General features: G+C 32.8%; 1 protein-coding gene across 3 annotated transcripts; it reads left to right on the top strand.

Annotated features, from left to right (window-relative positions):
• The first annotated feature begins 1,379 nt into the window (after positions 1-1,379).
• LOC110422571 (Rhodanese/Cell cycle control phosphatase superfamily protein) lies at positions 1,380-26,356 on the top strand. Of its 3 annotated transcripts, none has more exons than XM_021436537.1 (8): positions 1,380-1,746; positions 1,827-1,880; positions 2,702-2,851; positions 6,672-6,834; positions 11,817-11,908; positions 13,257-13,360; positions 16,255-16,530; positions 25,860-26,354. In XM_021436537.1, exons 1-8 carry the CDS (start codon positions 1,426-1,428, stop codon positions 26,005-26,007), a joined length of 1,308 nt encoding a protein of 435 aa, XP_021292212.1. In that variant the 5' UTR covers positions 1,380-1,425; the 3' UTR covers positions 26,008-26,354. The 3 variants fall into 3 exon arrangements, with proteins under 3 accessions (XP_021292212.1, XP_089640729.1, XP_089640730.1); XM_089784603.1 differs by having other exon boundaries at positions 25,762-25,890; XM_089784604.1 differs by lacking the exon at positions 16,255-16,530 and having other exon boundaries at positions 25,860-26,356.
• The last annotated feature ends 862 nt before the right edge of the window (positions 26,357-27,218 follow it).

Genomic DNA, 27,218 nt, shown 5'->3' with positions numbered 1-27,218 from the left:
AAAAATTATAATAGTAGAACAAGTATTATCAAAATATTGATATAAATATGTGAAATTTAACATAACATGTCAACGAAGTTAAAATAAATATAACATTTATGAAAATTAAAAATTTAAATGTATATTTTTGAACTAAAAGTATTTAACGATTTATATATTTTAATTTATAAATGAATAATAATAAAGATAAAAATAATTATAGTGAAAATAATTATTTATTAAACTAAATTTTTATTATAATATTTATTTAAAAAATTTTCAATAATTAATATTTTATACTTGAGAATATAAATTTCAATGATTAATTTTCATAAAAATTTTGTTATTCTCTTTGTTAGTTGTTTCCCTTTAATTGATAATTTTTATTTTTGCTTATCAAGAGTTATTTAAGTTTCTTTCAACGTATTTGATAAGTAAGCAGGTTGTAAGTTGTTTATTGAGCAATGGCTAAAATAAAATCTCTAAATTCTATTGGCTATAATTGATAGCCTTAAGATAGCATTTGGTATGAAGAAAGTGAGAGCACATCCCCTGTAATGTACTCAATTAAATTACATTGTAGTATTTGTTTTGCAACAAACCATTACAATATAAGATTACAATGCAATCACGTTACAATCAAGGGATATAATGTGATTGTAGTTCAAAACTAATGCAATCATATTACATTGCACTCTGTAATGTTTTTAAAGATATTTTTATCCTTCAACTTTATTATCTTATTAAAAATATTTTATAATATTATAATTAAAATAAAAATATTAAAATAAAATTATTAATATAAGAATTAAAAAATAAAATTAAAATAAAATATAAAAATTAAAATTTAATAATATAGTAAAATAAATTAAAATAAAATATATAATATAAAAAATTATATTAAAGAAATGAAATAAATATATAAGATTATAATAATAAGAAAATAAAATATATAACATTAAAAATATATTTAATAGATGAATTTTATAAAAAATAATAATAAAAATATAAATATATTAAATTTGTTTTAATAACTATGAGTAATTTTGAAAATTAACATTATATTTCAATAAATACTTGTAAACGAAACCTTATGTTATTTTTCTATATTTTAATTATTTTACTTGTATACTAAACACTGTAATTTATTTTTCTACAATAACACTTGTAATCACATTATCTATAACCATATTACATTATAAAATAAAAATATCACTTACTAGTAAAACTAGCTTGGTGTAGAATTTCCCATATAAAGCCCTATGCATGGGGTGGGCTGGGCTGGGCTGCGGTTCCGGAAATGTTAACATAATGCCGGCCCACAGACACCGGGCAAATGATGTCTGTACTTTATCTTCAGCTTTTGGGGTAAAGCATATATTTGCTAGCTAGCCTTTATCTAATTCCCCAGAAGAAGATACGGAGAGAAAGGAGCGAAGGGGAGGGATGAGAGGGTGGTGTGCGGTTAGCTCCTCGGGTTCTCTCAGTTTGAATTTCGGCCTATACCCATCGTCAAAGGCAGCAAACGGTGCTTGTGGGTGTTGTTTCCATCATGGTTTTCCAAGAAAAGCAGTAGTAATAAAATCCAATAATAATACAAGAAAAGTTCATCGTGCTATCTCAATCAGTTGCTGTGCATCTGCATCCAACAGCAACGATAAAATCTGTCAAGCTGAGATTAACAATTTCGTGGTGGTCAATTTTTATCGCTTTGTCTTCATCAAAGACCCTCAACACGAAGTTGCTAAGCACCTCACCTTCTTAAAGGTTTCTCTTGTCTTGTCTTGGGTGTCTTTTAGTTACTATTTTCTTGTGCTCTACCAAGCATTTTTGATCCCATTTTCCAGGGTTTGAACATACACGGCCGAATCTATATAAATGAACAAGGGATTAATGCACAGGTATCTTCACTTGCTCTATTGTTTTTATTAATTAATATTTGACATTTCAATGAACAGTCAGATGCTTTTGAAGGGGACTTAAATGCTGTCATTTGGCTAAACTCCTACTTTCATATGTTACCACTTCATAATCTGGCGGTTTCTAAGCTAAGCAAAAGAATTTTTTGTTTCTTTCTTTCTGCAGAAGCAAATGAAAGATTAAAAAGGGATATGTAAGAAAGAGTAGGTTGTAAATGGTAGTTCTTGCTTGGTTTTTGATTTTGTAGAGTTGTTTTCAAATATAAAAGACAAAATTTAAGTAATATAAACCTTCTCATACGCTTTAACTATGCATTGACTTGCTGTTTTTTTTTTCTCCCTGTCTTCATTCGTTCATGTCTTGGTGCTTAGCTGTAAGCAGTTTATTGATTATTTATGGAAGATAGTTGAGTTTGCTCTTTTATGTCCTTTTTTATCCTTCCCTTCTTTTTCTTCAATTGCTCCTTTCTTTTAAATAGTTAAGCTTTCAAATAGTATGTTGTTTTGAAAAAGCTAGGGCAGAGTAGTTCTTCAATGCAATTAAGTTATTGATGACCATGCTCTGAAGTTGCAGGGCTTGGTTTACACTTAATATGGCCTACTAGATTCATTAGGCTTTGTCTGATCGATGCTTTTACTATTTGCTTTTGTTTTCTTTTCAATTTTTTCTTTTTTTTTTTTTTGCAAAAATGTAAAAAGCAAATAGCAAAAGTAGCCATAAACAAAGCCTTAGTTTAATTGTATATAATTTTGTCCTTGTCTATCTACTAATAATTCCTTTTGTGTGCCATTTCTTTTTGCAGTACAGTGGGCCATCAGAAGATGCTTTTGCATATGTTAAATGGTTAAAAGAAGATGAAAAATTTTCTGATATACTTGTTCAGACATCTCCTGCATTGAACGGGCATGCCTTTCCAAAGCTGAAGCTGCGATATAAGCCCTCACTTTTACAAGTAAGCAATATATTTATCTGTGAGTCTGTCTATGTATATTTATTGTTTATTCTTTTTTAATTAATGTATTCCATTTCCTTGATGTTTCTTGGTCTTCGTCATAATTGTGTTAGTACTTCCTTTATTTGCTAATGCAGCGCACAGCATTTGCCTTAGTTAATTATTGTTATAATGCATGCCTTTATGTCTTCATAGATTTTTGTTGTATAATTTTCTTTCTCGAGATTACAATATTGTTTGTAGGTTTTCTTAAAACATTTCAATTTCTAGTTTCATTTTTAATCCAACACTGGCATAAAAAAGTATCAAAAAGAAAGAAAAGAAATGGAAAATACAGAGATGGAAGAGAAATTTAGTGAAGAATTAGCGCAAGAACTCAAGTGTTTGGAAAATACAGATAGAGTGCTCTCCAGGGGACTTCCCAATGGTTTAATCTTGGGATTCTTAACTCGAAGGTCTCAAGTTCAAACTACTATGAAAGGAGAGGCAAGGTTTATGTATTAGGTGAAGACTATTCTCTTTATATAGCCCAAGACATAATAGGTCATCTTATGCACCAAATATGACAAAGGAAGCTCAAAACAAATACCGAGTTTGTATCTAATTTTCAATAACCAAAGAAACCTATAATGGTTTCTTTATGAGTTCATCGGAAACCATGATTTAACACTATGCAAATCAAAGTGGAAAATGAAGTATGAGTTTCTAGACTTTTGACCAAAATAGGCATGCTAAAAATTCTTGGTTGGTGGTCATCCAGTATATTCTCCTTTGATAAGAAGTCTATCCTTATTAGACACTCAAAATGATTTATATTTGATGCATGAAACTTGTTGCTGGAAACTGAAGAAGATCAAAAGAGGGTTATCCTTTGCTTTGAACATGATGGTGCTAGTAACAACCCAATTGTTTAGAACAATTTCAATCTCTTGTTACATGGAAATTTTCGCATCTTATGAGTAGAGGTGTGCACGGGTACTAAAAAGAAACAAAAAAGGTAAAAAAAAAATCCCTATAAGGCAATAAATCCTCCAGAATGAAAAGAAGACAAAAACTCTAGTGAATGAGTTAAACGAAGTAAACATGTATTACATTCATATATTCAGTTGAATGAAAATGATCATTTGGCAAAATCATGCAAATTCTTGATAGCATTTCTTTCTCTCCTGATGATATCATGTTTAAGTGACAGGACAAAGTATTACACCCTCACAGCATTGAAATCCTAACCCAAGAAGCACCAATTCTTTTCAAAATTCAAGAAATAGCAAACTTTCATGTAACCTTAGGATGCAAATTATAAAGATGTTAGGTTAAGGATTCCATAGACTTAAAAATCTGAAAATTAGGTGGAAGAGAACATGATGATGAACAAAGTTATTTTAAGTTAATAAGGGGGCAATCCATGGTTAGAGCTTGGAACTTTCAACTTGGAGGTCTTGGGTTCAAATTGTGGGGAGGGGAGGTTGGTTTTAAGAAATGGGAGAGAGCTATCTCTTTTTGTATACTCCAAGCTTGATGGGCTTCTATACGGTACCGTATAGTAGACAACAAATCCCAGTTACCTTGTTTCTTTCATAACATAGCTGAAGCATTCAACTTAGCAATGTTAAATTACCACAATTTGTGGATGGAAAACAGTAGAAAATAGCAAATTATAGAGAAACAAAAACCCCACAATTTTCAAATAGTTCTCAAATAATAACTAACATAATGTACCTCTCAAACTCATTAGAACTAGGCAATTCTTGCAGTATTGGCTTGCATTAGATGAATCTCAGGTTTGAGTGTATGGTTTGAAATATGCCATCATAGAGGGCCTATTTGCCATGAAAAGATAGATTATGCATTTTAGTAGTTCTAGGCAATCCCAATATAATGTGTATGCTTAAATATTAACAAGGATCATGTTGCAAAGCAAGGTATAGATGTTAGTGTTTGTTTCTTAACTTTGGTTTGCCAACAAGTATAACAGCGAAAGATTATCCTAGCTAATGCCATACTTTGAAGTACATTAATAAAACTTTTCCACTATTGATGCTTTGATCTTCTCTCTAGCAAAATGATTAGCAAGCTTGCCTGCCTGCATTCTTAAACTAAGAACTTCCCAAGTCAAGTCTGAAATCCTAATCTAAGATTGCAAATCAGAAATATGTTGGGTAAAGGATTCAACAAACCTAATAACTTGAAATTAGGTGGAAGAGAACACTATGAAGAAGTACAAAATTCAGAGCTATAAACCGCACGACTGATCTCTCCCATATGTTAATGAACAACTTTATTTTAAGTAAATAACGGGACACTCCAATGGTTAGAGCTGGGAACTTTCAACTCAGATCTTGGGTTAATATTGGGGAGTGGATGTTGGGTTTATGGAATGGGGGAGAGCAATCTCCCTTTGTATTGATAAAGCTTGAAGGGCTTCCAAATGTATCCAAAAGATAAGATAGTAGAGAACCAAATCCTAGTTACCTTGTTCCCCTCACAACATAACTCAACTATTCAACTTAATAATGTTTGATTAACCTCATTTCTCCATCAAGTTGTGGATGAAAGAGAGTAGAGAATAGCAAATTATGGAGAGAAAAATCCCCACAATTTTTGAATAGTACTCCAAAATCAAGAATGAGATGCAAGTGACTTTGTTTGTGATGTTTGTGTTGCAAAAAAGAATGTGATTGACGGTGCTATTCATGGGATAGATAGAAAGTTCTTTTACTCCAACAGTTAAAAAAGTCAATCTTGAGTTCTCTTTGACAAGGGGAAAATGATGTTGGATGGAGGGAAGTTGCCTGAGGGACTGAACTATTTAAGATTTTCCTTGCAGAGTTATATTTTATGTGCTTAATTGTAAGTTTTATAAATATTTATTATGTTTTAGATTATTTAGGCTATTGTTACATTAATTCAGTTCTCTAGAATTATTTGGATTTGGGGATTTTGACAATTGAGTAATTGGAATTGGCTTCCATCTTGTTGGTTCTATCTCTTCCTTAGGTTTTCTTTATGCTCCCTAATTTCATTTTCTTCACCTTTCCCACTAATTTCAGTTTCAGTCTGGAAGTTTATGAGGGAAATATAGTAGTAATAATGATGGTGCTTGCTATGGATAATTCTTAGATCCGTTCTGCCAGAAAAGATCCATTTGACTGTATTTGGCTTTAAACTACATTTACCAATTGATTTTCCTTTTCCATTTGATACTTATCCTTCTGATCTTGCAGAATCTTTGCCCTACATGTTACTGATGTTATTGTATGGTTTAATGGAAAATTGTTGAGTAATGCAGATTATAAACTTGCTACTGATGTGCATCATAGGATGAGGAACGTAGTATTATTGATAGAGTCATGTATTATAAGATTTGAGAGACTTTTTAGCATATTTTTAATAATTTTTAGTCAAAATTAATTAAAATTGTCTGTAATAAATATACATTTATATATATAATATCTTTTTATTGGCATCAGTTATTGTATCCTCATTCTTTTTTTAAAATTGTTGAATCACCTTATACATGTCCTGTCTTACCTGTATCCATGCTTCTAGATGTGCCCTTGCACTATGGATGATTAGGATCGAATGATTGTAGAATTGTCATAAAAAATAATTATAAGTGATTTGAGCTCCCAGTTTTTGATTTGTTTATCTGATGGATTAAACAGTGTAGTATTAAATGGTATTTTAAAATAATATTATTCTTTGAATTTGCTTAGTGAGTAATTCTTCATCCTTTTGTAAGTACTTTTGTATGTATCTCTCCCCTTGAATTTTTCTGCATCAATGAAGGATCATCCTGATTACAATTTTTTTTTTGAAGTTTGAAGGGGGAGTTTCTCACCTGCCTTTGCTTGATCCATCAATGCGAGCTACACCTCTAGCACCATCTGAATGGAGAGAAAAATTGGAAGCAGTAGATAACAATGACAAGGCGTCAAATTCAAATCCTAGTGCAGACTATATTCTGTTGGACATGAGAAACGGTATTTGGAAATCTCTTGATCTGGACTCTGATAGATGGAATTTAGACATCTCATGGATATTTTTTGTTGTTGCACTTATTGTTGTTTTAGCGGTTCTGTGTGGCTTTGTTAATTGGCAAAGTTGGTGGCATACGTCGTAATTTTTAAACAAAAATCTAGGTGACCGCTCAAATCCCATTATGTGCACAATTGTTCTTGAAGATGAATATGGAACTTGTTTATTCATCAACTAAGTTATAGGTAGAATGCCATTTAACTGTCAAACATTTTGCATTATTGCATAAATGAATAGAAAAGCTGATGGATGTCTGTCTTTCAAGTAATGCATGCAAAAAGGATTCCAGAAAAGAAATTGGATACAGTTGTTGACAATATTCTGCTGTGCATTTGGCTTTTCTCGTTTCTATGCTACCTTTCACCTGACTGTCTGACATTGGATTGACTTTGTGCCTGATATAATGGGTATCTGCAACTCTGCAACACATGATAATGTAATATTGTAAGAATCGATGTAATTTCCAAAAATATCATAATTTTAATGATACACAAATAAATGATGGCTTGGCTGGAAAGAGTTTTTGATGAGGCAGAGGAGACTAGATTTTGCTGAGAATTAGATGATGATACAGAACAAGTTCAGACATCATTCTGACATCTTGCTGTGAATTTTGCAATTGTGTTGAAAGGGGTTATGTATCAAGGTCTTAACGAGACACTGATTTCAGAAAGGAAGTGAAATGCTTCTTTAATTGCCGTGATACCTTAGAAAATAGGTGCTTCACCTGGAGCAAGATAGAGATGAGAAAAAATCACAAGCCAGAGTTAAGGTTGACTTAATGAGAATTTAGTGGGATAGCAATAGACATTAATCAGAGCTGAAAGGCTGGTCTTCTAATTTTTAGTGTTAGGAAATGGAGGGAACAAGTTCTGCAGTATAGGTGCTTGAAAGCTGAAAAATCTCAATTAGAGTGCTTTAAATAACACAAAACTTTGATACATGAATCCTCCTAGACCTTTAAATAAGCCTTATCCATGTCATTCTAAAAAACCCGCTAATGCAAACCTGCTATGGTAACATGAGCAGCAGAGTAAAAATTGTCTTGCTACAGTCGTGCAAACTGTGACCGCATTTGTTTAATTCATGCTGCTATATAATTAGGCTTGCTAATGTAGTTGCTAGCAACCTCTTGGAAGAAGCATTGCCACATAAGTTAGTGAAGGTAAAAGGGACAGTGTGCATGGATTTTCAAATATTTGCAGGTAGATGGATTCTAGGTTTGATTTAGGTCATGAAATGCCAGGCCTTGAGAAGGGATCCTAGGGATAACATTTAAATTGGTCTGGATTGGGTGATGACAAGGCTTTCTAATGGACTTTTCCTGGCTAATTGATTTGGGCCTGTGTTCAGTAACTGTCTTTCCATGCATTTTACATGTGCAAACTTGTGCGTGACCTTATTAGTTATGGATAGGTAGAGCATGTTGTTTTTATTGGCATCTCCTTTGTAGAATCCTCCTTTTATTGGATTCAGTGTCTAATGCAGTTGAATGGGGGGGATAGGTGACTGTTTTTATTGACCAAGTGGATAATGTGTTGGTTGATTAGATCAATGTTTGAGTCTCTCTATTTTGTATAGTTTGACTATTATGCATGAGTTTCAAAAGGTTTTGACTTAAGGGCTTCATCTGGATATCTGTGAGCTTGGGCTGTTAGTGAAAGGAATTCTTCCTAATCTGTGCCATGCCAGAATCACTTTTCTCCTTGCTAGAGAATTGATCATCTTTTTCCCATAGACTGACAGCTCTCAGGGTTTTAAACCTTTTTCTTCCCTTTCTGTTATCATGCAAAGCATGATTTAATGCCCACAAAACCTGGACTGGCTGAAAGTTAGTTATGTATTTTTCCAATTTTTTCTTCTTTTGTGAGGGCCTCTCATCTCTCTTGTTTGTCTTCAAGTATGTCATATACCATAAAATTATTATTTTTAGATTTTGAGTGATTAAGAATTTAGCAACTGCTCTGTATTTGGGCAATGTATGCAAATTTTTATTCTAAAGATAGTTATCGCGCAAATTTTTAGATTGTTTTCCATTTTGCTTCTTAAATGATAACCTTCATTTTTGCATCATTTTTTTGCAAATTATAATTTTTTTCTCAAAGGTTTTCTTTAAAAGCGAATAGACAGAAAGGCTTTACTTGTATTTTAAATGTCTTTTACCTATACCATGCTCCCTTTGCTAGGGGACAGGTGTCAATGTGTGGGTTGGCTTGAGAGGCAGTTATCTATTTCTGCTTCTTCAACGGTGAACAAACTTTTTGCATTTCTTTTTGCAAATTATATTTTTATTATTTCTTTTTTCTGTTTATTTTGGCTTGAGGTGCACTTATTTTTGTTGAACTCAAGGATTTGTAACATCAACAGACCTCATGAAAATGGTTAAAATAAAATCTAGGTGTACTCTAGTATTAAGAATTCATTCAAATAGTGTTAAATTGAGATCAACTGCATGGATTGTTTAATTTCTGTTTGCATTATCAACTACATGGATTTTTTAATTTCTGTTTGCATAATGAAAGACCTTGCTTTGTATAAGTAGTTATGGATTGTTTAATTTTGTATGCCTTTTTTTTTTTTCTTGATTTTCTCCTCCTTTTTCCCTTTTGGAAAAACCTACTCTTTGGTAAAGATCCATCCTTTGACCAATTTTATGTGCTTCTGAAAAAGCAGTATGCTCTTAGTTTTAGCATAGACAGGTATTAGATAATTTCTCTAGTTAGGATGAGTGGCCAATCAATTTTACCATAGATGAACTGGTTTCCTCTTTGATCTATTTATTTGGAAGCTCAACTTCTTCGCAAATGTTCATTAGTCAACTCACTGGAGCAAAATGTTTATTTTAATCCCTGTACTCCAATTTTGGTTAATTTGATCCGTGTACTTTCAAATGTGTTTAATCAAGGACAATTGATAACACCGTTAAAGGAATCCTTTAATTCTGAAGACAAGGCAATGACAAAGTGCTGACATGCCAATAATGTGGCTTTTTAAAATATTAATTTTGCTGATGTTGAATTTTTGAAAGGGAGTTAATCAGGTAGATGTCATGTCAAAAAAACACCTGATTGAAATTTGCCACGAGTCTACAAAGAATACCATGTCAATTTTCTTTTTATTTTAAATTTTTCTAAGGTTTTTTAATTTTTGAATTAAAAGATTCCAAAAAACTAAAGAAAAACAATCGAAGAAACCAGAAAACTAAAAAATTAAAAAGAATTCAAAGAGAGATGGAAAGGGAGGGAAGGAGAGGAAGGGAAGAGTGAGAGAAAGGATGGGGCAGGGGAGGGCTGGCCAGATGGGCAACAGTTGCTGCTCCCCTCCCCTCCCTTTCCCTTCTCGCTTTGTTCCTTCCTCTTTTCCTCTCTCTTCCCATTTATATAAAACTTTTTCTTCATTTTCTTTTTTCTTTTTTTAATTTTACAAAAAGAAAATTAAAAAAAAAACAGAAAAAAATGAATTAGAATTTTTAGGCACATGGATTTTATTTATTTTATTCTACCCTGGGTGCCTCGTGGCACATGACAAAAAAAAGGCTACTTGTCTTTGATTTTTTGTGAATTTTTTAATTTCCAAAGTTTACACGTCAACAAAAACAATGTTTTAAGAACCACGTCATCGACTCGTTAACAAAATTCAACATGTCAGTGCCTTGTTATTGCCACATCATAAGAGTTAATGGATTCTTTTAATGGTGTTATCTATTGTCTTGATTTAAGAGATGTTTGAAATTACTTAGCTCAAATTATCCAAAATTGGAGTAGAGGGACTTAAATAAACATTTTGCTCTAGTGTAGGGACTTATCTGATACTTATACCCTTCATTAATTCCCTGAAGTGAATTCCTCTAGTTATTGTTATAACTAAGAATAATTTTGAATCTTTCCTATATCCTTATTTGTTCCCTATATATTGATCTATGTTTGTACAGAATCTGCAATGGAGAATGTAGTAATCTCTAATGCTAAATAAAATAATAGGATTACAAAAGAAATTGTATCTTTTTAAAAGGCAGATAGTCACTCTTGTAATGAATACCGACTTGCAAACTTACTATAACTCATGGAAATAATGAACTACAAAGTGATCATTATGGGACTGTAATGATTGGTTCAGATATCATTTCGTTGATGAACATTTCTTGTTTTGCAATTAAGGCACTAGATTTTAAAGGTGGAGAAGTGTCCACTTTCAGTTAGGCTCTTAAACAAAGGTTATAGTCATTCATCTTGGGAAGGGTAGCAACTGGAGGAAGTTAATAAGGCTGTAAATGAATTGATCATTTTATTGAGAATGTTAGATGACCCACTCAATTCGTTTTTTGTTTAAGGAGCATCAAGGCCTGGGACAAATTTTGTGGTTATAAATTTGTTGATATAGATGTTAGAAGTGTACTAGTTTGGAATGATTTCTGGTGTATGAAGCTCTATAGTGAGCTTTTTGTTTGATTTTTCCTTATTCCTAGATTAGAAACTGGAGTTTAGAGAGGGACTGTCAAAGTTTTGAATGATCTTCACTTTTCTGCTTGCAGGATGAAGCTTCAGTATGTGGCTGCATGAAAGTCACTCTTGAAAGCAACTTTGATGACCTTGTTACATTTATGGGGTGTGAATGCATGTCATAAAAATGATGTTAGCTCTGCCATAACTAAGGTGTCACAGTCATAGCCTGACTGGCACCCATACATCTCTAAGAGAGTCCTGAATTCAAATTTCTCTTCTTCCAATTAACAGTTGAAAAAAATAAAAGGTTAAATATGTCTCAAGTTGAATTGGAGCCATGATCAAAGTGCAATCAGAAAATGGAGTACAAGTTGAGTTTTTGGATAACTATTAGAAAAGTAATTGTTTATTTTAGAATTCTTATATAATGCTTTATTATTAATCTTTCATAAAAGTTTGAAGACATTGGGATTCCTTGAATTCAGGTTATGAATGGGATGTTGGTCATTTTCAAGGTGCTCAACGACCAGATGTGGACTGCTTTAGGAGAACTTCATTTGGGGTTTCTTCAACTGAGGTAAGCTTGTATGATGTTCCGTTGGTGACTTCAAATTTTGGTTTGAACTTTTAAACATGGGGGCATGTTTAGATCCCTGCTAACCAGACAATTTGTTTAGGTGGTTTTTCTTTAACACTTTTCCATTGGCCTTCGAAATTCATGAATATAACTATCAAACCAACTTAGAAATCCTGTTGTAAAGAGAAAGAATGATTAAGAAAACTTTAGATTGGAAAATTTTGGAAGGTTCAAAATTGGACAAACAGGTCATACTTGGATTTAGGTGATGAATTTATAGAAGTATTCTTCGAAGAAATAAAGTGGTAAGCTTGTTGCAGAGAGTTTACATGATGTGGAGTTAGTAGGCTTTGCCACAGCATCTGTAAGCTTTCCTTTTACTGCACTGATGCATTGCATAAATTAGAAGTTTCAAACCACGGGTGTAGAGAGACAGACTCAAATAGGTACTGGAAGCAGACTGATACTTTGTTTTTTGCCTTGACTTCATCGGGGGTTTCTGGACTCTATGACGCTCTTCATGGTCTGGTGCCCTGCCACTGGATTGTTTATGCCATTGTCATGAAACACTGATAGGATAAGTGATGATAAACAAATAAATTCATTGTGTCTCCTTCATGCCATAGTTTTAATTGATTTTCTCAGGTTGTTTTCTGTAATCTGCAATTCAATAGCTAAAATTTAGATGTTTGTAGTTTATCCTAATTACTGAGAAGTATACTCAGGATGTATTTTCTGGCAATTTTATGCCAAGCAGAAGCTCGTAGGTGTCATTGTTATGAAATTTGCTATATGTTTGGTACCTACCTCTAAGTAAACCAAATAAAAGAAGCCTTATTCCCTAAGACAGTTTTCCTTGCATATATGTTGTATTTGTTATTATATTTATTTATCTACCTTTTTGTTAAAGAGTTGGAAAACAATAAACTGGGAACAAAATTTATGATCGAACGAACATGGAAAGAAAATTTAGTATATCCAGAGTGCAATCTTCAACAGGCTTGATGTTATAAAAAGCTGTCTTCTAGTTGTAAAAAGAAAAGCTGGCTGTATACCTACTTAAGGTTTTGGAAAAGAACAGCTGGCCTCCTTTTGGAAGAGTCTACCTACACCTGAAAGGTACAAGGCATAATTATCTAGTGAATGACTGATTCAGCACATTGTTGTCATATCTTACATCAATGAAGTGTTTTATTGAACAAAATATACATATTTGGGGTTCAACTTCCTGCCATAGTGGCAATGTGATACAGATCATTCCTTTCTTTTCCTTTTTCTTCTTTCTTTTCTAGGCTCTTGTTTCTTTGGTTATGAACGTAGTCCATTATCTCAACTCTGTTTTTTGCAGGGTGTTGCTTCAGATCTCCTATCAAATGTTGATAAAGAAAAAACTAATATAATGATGTATTGTACTGGGGGTATTCGTTGCGATGTATATTCTACAGTCCTAAGGTAACCAGCTGTTCTTTTGCTTTTCTTTCGTTTCTACAACATTTATGTTTGCAATTTGTAAGGCTTTATATGAAAATTTAAAATACATGATTCTGAGAAGGATTTTAAAACAATTAAAAGCTTGAACATGCATATCAAATTACGTATCTTATATTTCAATGATAAAGACAATTTAAAATAAAAATTAAAAAAGTAAAGGAAGGACTTAGGGTTAAGTAGGTATCTCACTTGCATAATATCTTAATGCTAACTAATGCAGTGGATGTGCTTTTAGAATGACTTCTCCAAGATATACAGTCCAACATCACTCCATCATACACTCTAAGAGTCTTCACTACCCAAAGGGTAAGGCCATGTTTTGTTGGGTGGCTAGGAAGCATAGAAACGGACATAGGATCTAGTACAACATGAAACGCACATGATGATATGGAAAATTTTGAAAAACGCACATGCTCGTAGGTCTGTGTGCACACATGCTCTTTTGTGTCTGTGTGTGCACATGTGCTCATGGGTGTGTGCGTACTTAATTAATTGTAACTGGATAGGCATTGAACTATTTTAATATAAGTAAAATCAATTTAAAACGTTTTATATTACACTAATCTTACTTTTATTTGGTAAATAGGCTGCATAGCCTTCAATTTTGGGTTTCAAAGTTTAAATATGTTAAGACCAAATGCTATGGGCCAACAAGCTTCAAAATCTTTTAGACTGAACCCATATCATATGGCCCATGGTACATAAGTTACTTTTTGTTGTTACCCAAAACCTAATTAGTACCATTTTCCTCTTTGAAACCCTAGCCGAATTGTACCCAGAAGCCTTTTTTTACCATTTCCTCCTTTTTTGCTTCGATGAATTACATTAATATTGTGCTAGTAAAATCACAATGGCCTTTGTGATGCTCAGGCCAACCCTCTCTCCGTTTCTATCCATTCCAAAACACCACCTTCTTGACAAGGAAGGTCTAAATAATATTATTTTTTACTTGTTTGCTGTATTTGGTTGCCTCGTATATGTATCTTTTGTATCAGAGATGTGTCCATGTCAAACACGAGCATGATACTGATACACGAGGGGTTGAGGTGTGTCCATGCTCCACAATTGGGTGGCATAGCTAGGCTATTCTTTTGTTCTATCCCATGAAGAATGTCTATTTTGTCATTTGTTTCAACTTTTGGCTTAAAATAATTACTTCACAAAATGATCTATTTGTGATAATCTCAGAAAATCCATTCCAAAACACCATCTTCTTGACAAGGAAGAGCTATTTCGTGTTAACAAGTAATTTACTTCTGCACTAAGTTTAGGATGATTTTGCTTTTCTACATTTTGGTCATTCCTATCTTGTCCTTGTCCTAGGAAAGATAAAGGATCATCGAAAGGTTGCTGATGACCACTTTGAATAATCATATAATGCCATTTCTCTCTAGTTATTGATCTGTCGGGGTGAGAGTTGCTGTTGCACCAGATCAGGTACTAGTGACAGTGTGATTGCACCAATTTGGCAACCTAGCATCTTGATCTTAGTCATTGGCATCAGTGCGTGGTGACCAATCCCTCTCGCTGATTGTGACTGATGGTACTAATGACTAGATTGTTGGAAAGGGTAGAGAGAAGGGAACACACAAAGTTAGAAAGGGGAAAAAAAGGAAAAAAAAAAAGAAGACAAGAAGCAATAGCAAAAAATGAAGAGAAAGAGAAAATAGAGATAATAGGCGAAAGACAATAAAGGCGTGCTTGGTTGGGCCCCTATTCTCGTTCTTGAGATAAAGCTGCATTTGGTTCACTGGAATGGCTATTCTTCGGAATAGTTATTCCAAGGGAAGCCTGAATGGCCATTATCAACGCCCCCGTTAGCAAGGCCCCCCTTGGTAATGGCTATTCTAAATTGTTGGGAATAAGATACTCATGTATTATTCTAACCGCTTGACACCTTTAGTTTCTTGCTTGAGTCAAGTCCCATCAACCAAAGCATGAGATACTCATGTATCGTATTTCCTCTCTATTTTAGTCATATGGAGTAGATATTCTATCCCTACCCTATTCCACAAACTAGACTTGGTTTATAGAGCTCACTAGGACAAAACCCTTTTTGGATTCAATAGTTTATCAAAATACTACTAATGTAAAAGGCTAATTAAATAAATATGGACAAGGGAGGAAGGTGTATATAGGATGTGTAAACAATGGTAGATAGGGCTCATGGTCTTGCACTTTACAACTCATTTAAGTAGAAAATTAAGCAGCATTATTTGGTAGGGTAGTAATCTACTTTCAAGATATAGATTTTTAATGTCTAGTTTCACCTTTTCAAAGTTGAGCCTAAATTACATTAACTATAGCCCACTCTTAAAGTCCAAAGAAAACTTTTTAAAAAATTTCTATTAAAATGCCCTATTATCCAACAAAATAACAATTTGTTAGATCAATGTAGATTTGTTTTGTAGTTTAGCTTTCCGCTTCTCATTTTACTTTTAATGATAAAAATGTTGTATTAGTACTTGAGTACTAGACAACTTAAGTTTTGGCTTGCAATAAATATTATGGATACTTCAGAAAATTTTTAAAACCTAGGCATTATCATGTAGTTTTTATAACATTCATGTATTTAAGCATGTTAGACAGTTTTTGCTAATTAGAATGGAAATGTATGCTTGCAATGATAGGAAGTTCTAGATTTCGCATTCTCAAATGGGTACATGGAAATTTGGGATGATGGAAGAATATTAGTTTGGCTTCTTGATAAGGATGGAATGCCAAATCAAGTGATGATCTAACTTCTACTTATCACTAATAAAATGTTTACGAAATATGTCGCTATGGTTAAATTATTCTGCAAATCAATGTACTAGAGAAAATTGTTAACTCTAACGAGGTACTTTTTATGTTAGACAACAGGGTTTTCAAAATTTGTACACCGTGGAGGGAGGGGTTTCTCATTACCTCAAAACTGAAGGTCCTGTGAAATGGGTTGGGAACTTATTCACATTTGACTCTCGTCTTTCTCTTCCACCATCTAGCTATAATGACGAAACCATGATTGAAGCCAGTATGACTCCACAAGCTTTTGAGAATGATAAATTTGCTAAATGCTACATTTGTGGTTCACAAGTTTATGAGTTAAGGCATCGCAACTGTGCAAATCTCGACTGTAACCTTCTTTTCCTGTAAGTTTTGGTTTATATATACTTTTTAAATCATTTTTTGGCATAATTTCTCCCTTTTATAGAGTATTTGGCATGCATAAGTTATTAAGATGTAGTTCATGCTAGATACATATGGACCCCAAATTATAACCTCAATAAGTGATCGTGGCTGTTGTTTGTGTTTGATGGAAATACATGTGGTTGTTAGAAAAATAGCCATTAAAAATAATCCAATCTAGGATATCAACTATTTTGGTTTTAGTAGTTGGAATTAAATCTATAGACAATTGGGAATTTTTTAAAAGATCATGCATAGATGGTAGCTGATGCGTGAGTTTAGGAGCTGAAACTTCTGATCTTGATGGTGGACAAGGATGCTTAGCTCATGGGAAACTATATTTCATTTGTAGTAAGTCCTTTTTTCTTTTTGTCAATTGTTTGAACTTTCACAGTTCTACTTTTATCTTTTAGCTGTCATGCTTGAGGTTCTTTAGAACTTAGTCTAATTTGTTTGTGTACTATTTCTGATTTATCCATAGTTTATGACACTAGGAGGCCACAATGAAGGATGACCTACATTGAAAAACAAAAATATGCTAAAATGAATGATAATATCTTATAGACTTGTTGTTCAAGATGAAGAGACTGTTGTTCTTAGAAGCCTTTTTTGTCTCTCAAGTGACTTCTATATGTTGTTTGGATCCATGTAATGTTCTACAATAGAAGCTTTATGTTTATAAAGATTGCAATGTGAACTCCATAAAATAAAAGTCGTACTGGAAACGTTATATGTAGAGAATGGATGCGACTAGTTGAGTTTGGATTTTGCACTTCATGCTGGACTAAAACTTAAAGACATCTTGAGTTTAGGTTAGTTGGTATGGTTAATTTGTATTGCATCGATAGTGAAGTTTTCAAACTCCATAAGTGATGTTAGATGGTTGTCATAGGTCTATTAAATAATTAATTAGTTTGTTAATTTTCATAAGTAACCATAATACGACGTGTGTCAACTCTTTAATCTCATTTGTGGTATTTAAAGTGTATATGAAAAATTTTTTAATTAAAATTTAGGTCACATTTCTCAATTTTATGGTTGTGGTACCTTTAATTTTGATTTTACTATCTTAGGAGATAAATTAATAAAATCATATAAAAGGACATAAATAGTAAATTTATTTACTACTTTAAATTATTTTGTAGCCATATGCCTCTTTTAAGTTATTAATTATCTTTGGCACTAGCCCATAGCACTAAGTGTAAGTCAAGGTATTCTAGTCAACATCTACCATCAAATGCTCCCTTGGCAACAAGGTCTAGTCAAAGCTTGACTTTTATGTCAAACGTTGTTGTGCTATAGTACAAGGCCATGATATAGTAGTATTTAGTGCTAATTTTGCACTGATATGTGGTGGTCAATAATCAATTTTATGAGTTTTTTTATGCAGAGCATATGACTCATATCGTTGCTTTTCTATTGTGAGTAGTGGTTTCATACTAGCTACTGACTGAGAGGAGAGAGTAAATAAAAGAATGAATATAAAAACACATATTTGATATCTTACAAGAAAAACATACAATCTCCAAATCTCAGAAACTAAAATTTGCCTACTTCATTGCAAATGAGTGGTTTTATATAAGCATATATGGGATACATTTAGACAAACTAGTTACTATTTATGACCAAAAGCTTACATTACAAGTTCTAATCATACACACCTCTTAATAAAGTAGTAAAAGACAAACGAGTTTAGATTCCATGTGGTGCTTCTTTGATACTTGTTTTTTGGTGAAGCTCTTTTGTTAGGAAGATGTGACAACGTATTGGCACACTTAACCACACTAACCACACATAATTAAACATATTTTTGGTGATTAGTGATAATCACCATCGAATGAAAGATTCATATGGGAATTGTCTGTTCTTGGGAAAAATTTATATCCAATTAGGAAGATTATGCCAACCTCAGACTGTTTATAAAACACTGAGTGATCACATTTATTCTTTTTCATCTCAAACTCTTTAGCTACCTTATTGAATTTGCCAAACTAAGCATGAGGAATTTGTTTCAAGCCATATGAGGATTTGCGAAGATGATAGACTTTCCCAAACTTCCCTTGAGCAACAAACCCAGGTGGTTGCTCCATATAATCTTCCACCTAAAGGTCACCAGGTAGAAAAGCATCTTAATATTTAACTGATGTAAAGGTGAGTTATAGATAGCTACCTTAGAGATGAATAAGGGAATACATGTAAGTTTAGCTACTAGAGAGAAAATGTCAAAATAATGAATATCATAAGTTTAAGCATACCTTTTAACAGCAAGACGGGCTTTAAGACGAGCCATCGATCCATCAAGATTTACTTTTACTACAAACACCCATTTGCACCTGATAGCTTTCTTTCTTGCAAGCAAAGTTACCTAATTCCAAGTACCATTACTATTTAAGGCAACCATCTCCTCTACTATAGCAGCATGCCAGTCAGGGTGAGACAAAGATTCATGAACAATTTTATGGATGGAAATAGAATCTAAGGATGCAATAAAGGAGCTAGAATAGGACAAGTGATATGAAGAAACAAAGGATGAACTAGGATAGTACATTGACGCTTACTTTTTCGAAGAGCAATAGAAAGATGAAGACTAGGATCATGATCACTTGAGACTAGATCTGACAGCGAAGTGGTTGGTAAAGGGCTTGTGTTCTAAGTCCTTGGTTGTCTGGAATAGACATGGACAATAAGGCAGCCGAACGGGTGCAAGACTAAGTGTAGGAATATTAGGGGTATTGTCAAAATGGATTACAGTATAATCGAGCAAATCATTTTCCTCCTCCTGACTATCATAAAGAGAAGATGAGGAAAAGAAAGGAGTAATTTCAAGGAAAATGACATTTGTAAAGATAAGATAGCGGTTAAGAGTAGGAGAATAACACTTGTATCCTTTTTGAAGATGAGAGTACTCAAGAAAAACACACTTGAGAGATTTTAGATCTAGATTGGCGACTTAGGGATGAACATCACAAACAAAAAAAATACTATCAAATATCATGGGTTCAATAGGAAACAAAGACTTGGAAGGAAAAAGGACAATATAAGGAATTTCACCATTAAGAACAAAAAAAGGTATCTGATTAATCAAAAATCAAGCTGTGGAGACAACATCTATCCAAAACTATTTAGGAACTTGCATTTGAAATAAAAGTGCTCAGGCACTTCAAGGAGATGTTTATTTTTTATCTTAGCAATGCCATTTTGATAAGATGTATCAACACAAGAAGATTGATGGAAAATACCATTCTGAGTCATATAGCACTGAAACTTATCTGAAAAATATTCGTTGGCATTATCACTTTGCAATGTGTGCACAGAAACATTAATTGTGTTTTTATTTCAACACAAAAAATAGAAAATAACTTAGAATGATTTTTAAAACCAAACTTAGACACAATAGAACACGGATCTCAAACATCAGAATGAATTAATTCAAAAAGGAACTCAACTTGTTTATTGACTCTAGGGATTGAAGACAAATTGACATGACTCACAATCAAATGATGACACATTTTGAAATTGAGGACATAATTTTTTCAAGGAAGACAACAAAAAATGCCTTAATCAACAATGCACTTTAAAAAAGGTCAATATACTATAACAAACAATGGATCTCGGCACCTGTGTTAAGGATATAGAGACCTCTAAACTCATGACTTTTACGAATAGGTGAAAATACCTCAATAGTCTCTGTGCTAGTGCATGTTTTTTTTCAATTTAGTCCTACTCAAAATTACAACAATTTAGTCTCTTGATTTTGAAAATTGTTTTAATTTAGTCTTATTAATATTTTTCTTTCGAAATTACCCTTAACAGAGTTGATGTAAGCAATGATGTGTTGGCATCGCTTACTAACATGGCATGTGAGATGGGTTAGAAATACTGACGTGGGAGTGCTACATCACTCCAACATTATATATGTTGTGGCAATACCACGTGGCATTGACATGTTGACGTGGATATACCACATGGCATGTCAGGAAGGACCCTATGTCACACTCTTTTTCAGCACTTCTCAATGACATGCATGTTTAGAGGATGCCACATGGGATGACAAGAGAGCGACATGTGGTGTGCTAAGAAGGTGCCTCATATCTCTTCCTTGTTTTCTCCAAAATGATTGTGGGCATGTTATGTTTCGAACCCAAGACCTCTCGCAAGTATGATAAGCTTTTAGCCCCTTCAGTTGATTACATATTGCTTTTGTTTTTTTCTTCTTTTCGTTTCTCTTATTTTTTTCTTAGTTTTTTCCTTTTTTTTCTCTGTTTTCACCTTTTCCCTTAAGGATCGATCACTAGTCACTGTAGTCGCCATTGATCGTTGGTCGACGGTCACCAATCACTGTCATCAAATGTAAGCTATCAATCATTAGTCCTGAAGGGAGAGTCACATGGTGCCTTCCTTAACATGCCATGTGGCATATTCATGTCAGTGCCACATAGCACTATTACAATAGCATGTTGGAGTGATGTGGCATTGCCGCGTTAGTATTTCTAGCTCACTTCACGTCATGTTAGTTTATGTTGACATGAGCTCTGTAAAGGGCCATTTTGAAAGAAAAATATTAAGAGACTAAATTAAAGTAATTCTCAAAATCAAGAGACCAAATTGTTACGATTTTGAGTAGAAGGATTAAATTGAAGAAAATGCACTAGTATAGGGATTACTAAGGTATTTTGACCTCACTAATAATTCGTTTTGTTGTAAGATCCTCAAATAAACAAAAATCTAAAAAAAAATATGAGATACAACAATTCAAGGCTCGAGTGAGTTTACTAAAATAAATTGAATTAAAGAAAAACTCACATAGATGTAACATAGAAGACAAACATATTGACGAAGTTGGATTATTCCAAAACCAAGAACATAAGAGGTTGACCCATCTGTTAAAGTAACATTAGAAGAGGCTGTATGTGATTGAAAAATGGAAAAGTGATTCTAATTACTTGTCATATGATCTGAGGCACTAGAATCAATGACCTATTTGGATGATAAGGAAGCAAGACGTAGTGGATTTACCTGACTCGTCGATAGCAGTGGATTTTAACGATTCCTTGTACGGAGAGAATTGGGCAAATTCATTTCTAGAAACTAAAATAGTCTTTTTAAAAGATGAAGTGGTTGCAGTATTAACGGTTGCAACATTTGCTGACTAAACTCGTTGAGACCTATTTTGAAGCTTCGTACAATAGCGCTTTGTATGGCCCAACTCATGGCAATAATAACACACAATTCCCAGACTCCTGACTGTGGCTATTAACATATTTGTCACGATTTCTCATTTCTCTTCCTTTGTTACCACTTCTATTGTTTTGACATCTAGCCTTATTCCAACTACCATGACTTATAAGAGCACTGTTATTAGATTAAGGTGAGTGGAAGCTTTCTGTACGAAATGCTTCCGTTAAAGTGAATGCAGAAAGGAAATTTCAGAACTAGAAAGCATTTGACAATCTCAAGCTCTGGGGGAAGACCTACAAGGAAACTCATAACAACCATTCGCTCCTGTTGTGCTAGTTGAATTTGCATATCAGGACAAAAAGGTGATAAAACATTCAGTTCCTCATAAATTTTTTTAAAAGCCATAAAATAGGTTGTGAGAGACCTGTCTTGTTTGTCTGTACGACAAAACGCTTTACACGTCTTATAAATACGAGAGATATTCCCTTTAATTGAATATAAAAAACTTAAATAATTCATCAACTCTTTAATAAACTCACAGTGATTAATTAATCTAATTATCTCACCTTTAATGTAATTTCAAATTTGCAAGAATAGTTGTGCATCTTCCTCATCCAAGTTTGCCTTGTATTATCAATAGGAAGATTGTTAGTAATATGATAATCCTTATCGATACTTTTTAAATAGACCCAAATTATGTTGCTTAAATCCAAATAATTAGAGCCATTAAGCTTATGCTCTGTAACCTTCATCATCACAAAAATTACATCAGCCACTACCACTGATTTATTTTCTGTCATAAACTTGTCTTCTGCCATCTTGAAGACTTATTATAATTGTAACTAAGTACTAACGAAAGCACCACTTACTGATTAGCCTCTCCTAGAATTCGACCATCGGCATCCCTGCGAGTGGCTATCACGCACCACCTTTGTATCTTGGCTTTAATACCATGTGAGTTTTGAAGAAAAACTCTACAAGTTTCATTCATAATACAATAAATATATATGTAGACACACACGCACAAAACATAAACCCTTTAAAATAGGAAAAGAATAAAATCCTTATAATTATGCGACTTCTTAATTCCTAATTCCTATAATTACATTATTTATAAATTCACTTTCTATTCTATAACAAAGATTATGATTCTCAATTTTATTGCCCAATCACTTCCAACCATGTAGATTTCTTCCCATGACAAAATACTCTAGACATACACAAGTAACAAGTATTGGTCCATGATATTGCTTGAATAAATCAATGGAAAAAGAAAGATTTGCGGATGCAAAAGTGAAAGATTTAAAGACTGAGAGATCCATCACCACTCCATTTTCAAGAAGATACTTGCAATCAAACATGACATTTAGAAGTTTAAGTTTCACTTGACCGACTATCGCTTTATTGTTGAATCTAACATGTCAGCCTTTGATCACATACTGAACTTCACAAAGAAAATCCTTCTAAATGCACAATTGCTTCATTGGGCGCAATGGTTTTCACAATACTCATTGACCTTCAAGATATAAAAGGCAAAAACAATGTTTTTCCAAACATGCTCTTTAAGCCAACCTCTATTTCACCATAAAAACATTTCTTATCTAGAGTCCTTTTAGTAATCGCTATGGTTAGACCAACTCTTAGACCTTTTAGAGACACTCCTTTGAACCCTTAAGTAAATACCACTTATTCCCTTGATCTAAAAGATCTTTAAGAGCTTGAAGAGAATTTTTCGTTCGACAGTGATCATCACTAATAATCAAAATTATGTTTAAATTAAATGTGCTTAATGTGTTCAAGTGTTCAAGAGTGTTGTCACATCTCCCTTGACAAAATAGCTTGACTAGAAGACAAAAACATCAAAAAGAGTGCCACCTAAACAAAAAAACACCACCTAAAATCCAGCTTGTTTGTCTTTTAGTGTTTATCTTTTAGTCTATCTTTTTAGTATTTTATCAAAAGCTGTATTTGATTACAATTTGTCATGTAAGCTTTATCAAAAGTTGTGTCTTGTAAGCTTTATTAAAGCATGTCATAAAGGTTTAGGTCATGTCAAGTTACTATCATAAATAGTAATTAGTTTGTCTAGATGTGTCTCATGTCTCATATGTGTCTATACAAGACAATTCCTCCATGAAGGAGACAGATTTTAGTTTTCAAGCTTTGAAAATTATAAGTTTTTATTGTGAAATATCAAATATTTGTTTCTAAGTTTGTTCCTTTGGTTACTTTCTCCTTTTAGTCAGTAGCTAGTATTAAATCACTTCTCACAGTTAGTGATGACATGAGTCATATGCTCTACAGTTATCACTCCGATGGATTTTTTGCATTAGAAAACTCGTTGAGTTGATTACTGATCACCGCATATTACTACAAAAGTAGCGTTGAAGGTCAACACATTGTGACTTGTTACTATAGCACAACAACATTTACCATAAAAGTTAGGCATTAAATAGACCGTGGTGCCAAGAGGGTGTTCGAAGGTCAGAAGTTACTGCAATACCTTGGTCTACTCTTAGTACAACGAACTATCGGTCCATCCTTTACTCAGTTTCCAAGGCCAATCTTTGTACATGGTATCAGAGCACACAAGGGAACAAATGATCTCTCTCTTGACAACTTGGGTCAAAAACTATGAAAAGTAATTTTATCATTTACTAACTAGATTTACCATGAATTAAGGGTAGGCATAAATGGTAAATCATAATTCTAAAAGATAGAAGCGGTGTAAATAAGTTTCTTGATTGTTAGAATTTTATTGAATGTTATAAATAAAGGTTAAGGTTTAATGTTTGTGAATAATAAAATATACAGTTGTACTCATTATTAAATTAAAATGACTTTTCGTGGTATTTCATTTTTTTATTTGTTCACTTTTAGTTAAATATGAAAGCATTATTTTAATTCTCATATTTTCTACCAAAATAGGCCTTAATTGGTTATTATTTTGCTAGGCTAATAAAAAATTACATATGGGCGGCTGTGGGATATCATGAAAATGAAATTATTACAAATTCAAAATCAAATTACTCCATTGGTTTAACCTATTTTTTACAACTAAGCTATTTGTGACGTGGCTATGTAATTATTGTCATGGCGTATAAAACAATATCTCAATAAACTTAATTGGTTGAATCTAATATGAATGTTGATCATTATTTGTTAGACAATTTTTAATATATATTACTCATTTTGTCTAGTATAATATCTTGGCTTGACTTCTTACTATCAAAGTTTTTCAAGTTTGACGCGTATTATTTTAAATATTTTATAGAATTAAATTTTATTAAGTATATATTTGAAAACTACATCAGTCAAAATTTCTAATGACTAATTTTTAAAATGTACTAAATGATAATTTGAAAGTAACTTGCAATTAAATTTGAAAAAAATTAATTAAAGTCAAATCAGGACATTATATATAGGATAAAGGAAGTAGCACAAATTTATTTTTATTAAAAATTTCTTAATAAATTCACTCAAGTCTTAGTTATTTATTTCAATTGCTTATTCTAATACTTCATACAATTATAGTTGGATATTATTGTATTAATCAAAGATCTCAACCTATAAAAACATAGATGAGGTTAGCGCTAAATGAAAACTTTTAAAACAAAAATTATGTTTTTCTTTTTTTAATCACAATGCTCTTGTTTGGGTTGCTTTTTTTTTCTTTTTGGATAATATTCAAATTGGCTTAAGTTAGGATTTGAACGGGTTGAGTGAATCTTTCAAGTTCCTATTAATTTTGTCAGGTTCAATTATATTGTATGTTCGACTAACTGTTTAATAGCTTTCTCATGCTTCTCCCATCACATCCTCCTCAGAACTCTAGGTGTCCGTAATGGTTGCTCCTTTTCATCTTTTATTTCAATTGAGGTTATTGTTGCTTTGTTTTTTCTTAACTTTTTCTGGTTGATGTTTAGTTGGTTGTTAAACTGGACTTTTACATTCTTAAGCCTCTCTTTGGAATTTGATTTGCTCTCTTAATTTCCTTTTGACTTTGGAATAAGCAGATGATGGTTAGGTTGTGGATGAATGTAGAACCTCAGCTTCTAGGATTATGCTAATGATTCTTGTCAGAAAATTGATTGTATTTACCTCTACTCTCCAGATGCTGTGCAAATTGTTTGATGGATTTGAGAGGATGTTGCTGTTATAATTGCACGACTGCCCCTCGTCGCAGACCTGTTTTACCTGGGTTTCAAAGATACAAAAGGTGGCATGTGTATCGAGATCTAGAAGTTCGATTGCAAGTTTGATGAAAAATTCATGACTTGGACGTTTGAGGTGCCCATTCATTGTGCATGAATATGTTTGTGCTTTTTCCCAAGATTATGTTACTGATAAAACAAGCATGATTCAAGTTGTAGCAGTTAATCTCCAGTGCTAACTGTAGATAATTGAAGCAACGTGTATGATATAGTTTTTGTAACATTTGGTTTCATTACATGGAGGAGAAATGCCTTGTTGAAAACTGAAATGCATAGCCTGATTGAAGGGAGGCTAAGTTGAGATCTAGCTTCATGCTTTTATCATGGGAAGAGAAGGTATCGTTTAGATATTCTTAAATTATTTAAATATAAAAAATATGTTGTTATATATATAAAAAAATGCATGATTTTATTTTTCTCTAAAATAATTATTTATATGTCTTAAATAAATTAATTTTTTTTGGTGTGTTTAGATTTTTTGTTTTATAATAATTTTTGTTTCAAAAAGTAAGTGCAGAGTGAGGGGTAGAAATATAAATCCTAGGGAATCTAAATTGTACAAAAGAATATAAGAAATTTGAATAGTTTATTGGTGAATTCCATAGTAAGGTTAACTTTACTATAAGGTCAATTAAAATAATTAATTCATAAACTTATCAATTTCATATTAACAACATAGATAATTCTTGTTTTGTTTTTATAATTCTTTATATTAATTTTTACTCTTATATGTTAAGGTTTTTCAATTGTTAATTTTCATAAAGTATTTTTCGCTTATAAAAGAAAAAATAAGAGAGTTGAGAGGCATGGAGGAGCTGCAGCTATGGGCAATAGGTAGTCAAGGTTTCAGGGCACAAAAAATGCATGGACTAGTATAAATCAATGTGTTATCAATTTGGTGAGGTGGTGGAATTCCAATCTCACTTACGCTTTGGTATGATGTTGCTTTGAGAAAAAGTAAGATTTAGCAATCTGGTTCGGTGATGGAATGGTGTTATCTAGACAAAAAATAGTAGTGAGGAAAGCTTTTGAGGTTGGTTAACCTAAGTGACTTCCATCTATTGTTTGTGATAAGCCTACAAACCCTCTTACGACCTTATTGAAAGATGCTTTGGATGGCTCTCAGAAGATGGGATATCCACCTAATAACGAGGCAAATTAACCTAAAGCTAATCAAGCTAATTTGAGATCTTTTAGGGAGGTGGTGACAAAAGAGTAGGATGTTCCAAGTGTGAAAGCAACAGATGCTCAGCAATAAT

The sequence above is a fragment of the Theobroma umbraticum genome, unplaced genomic scaffold (genome assembly GCF_002168275.2).
Source record: "Theobroma umbraticum cultivar Fairchild unplaced genomic scaffold, ASM216827v3 scaffold_146.0, whole genome shotgun sequence".
Taxonomy (NCBI): Eukaryota; Viridiplantae; Streptophyta; class Magnoliopsida; order Malvales; family Malvaceae; genus Theobroma; species Theobroma umbraticum.
The sequence above is the reverse complement of the archived record's forward strand: the minus strand, read 5'-3'. Positions and strand labels throughout refer to the sequence as shown.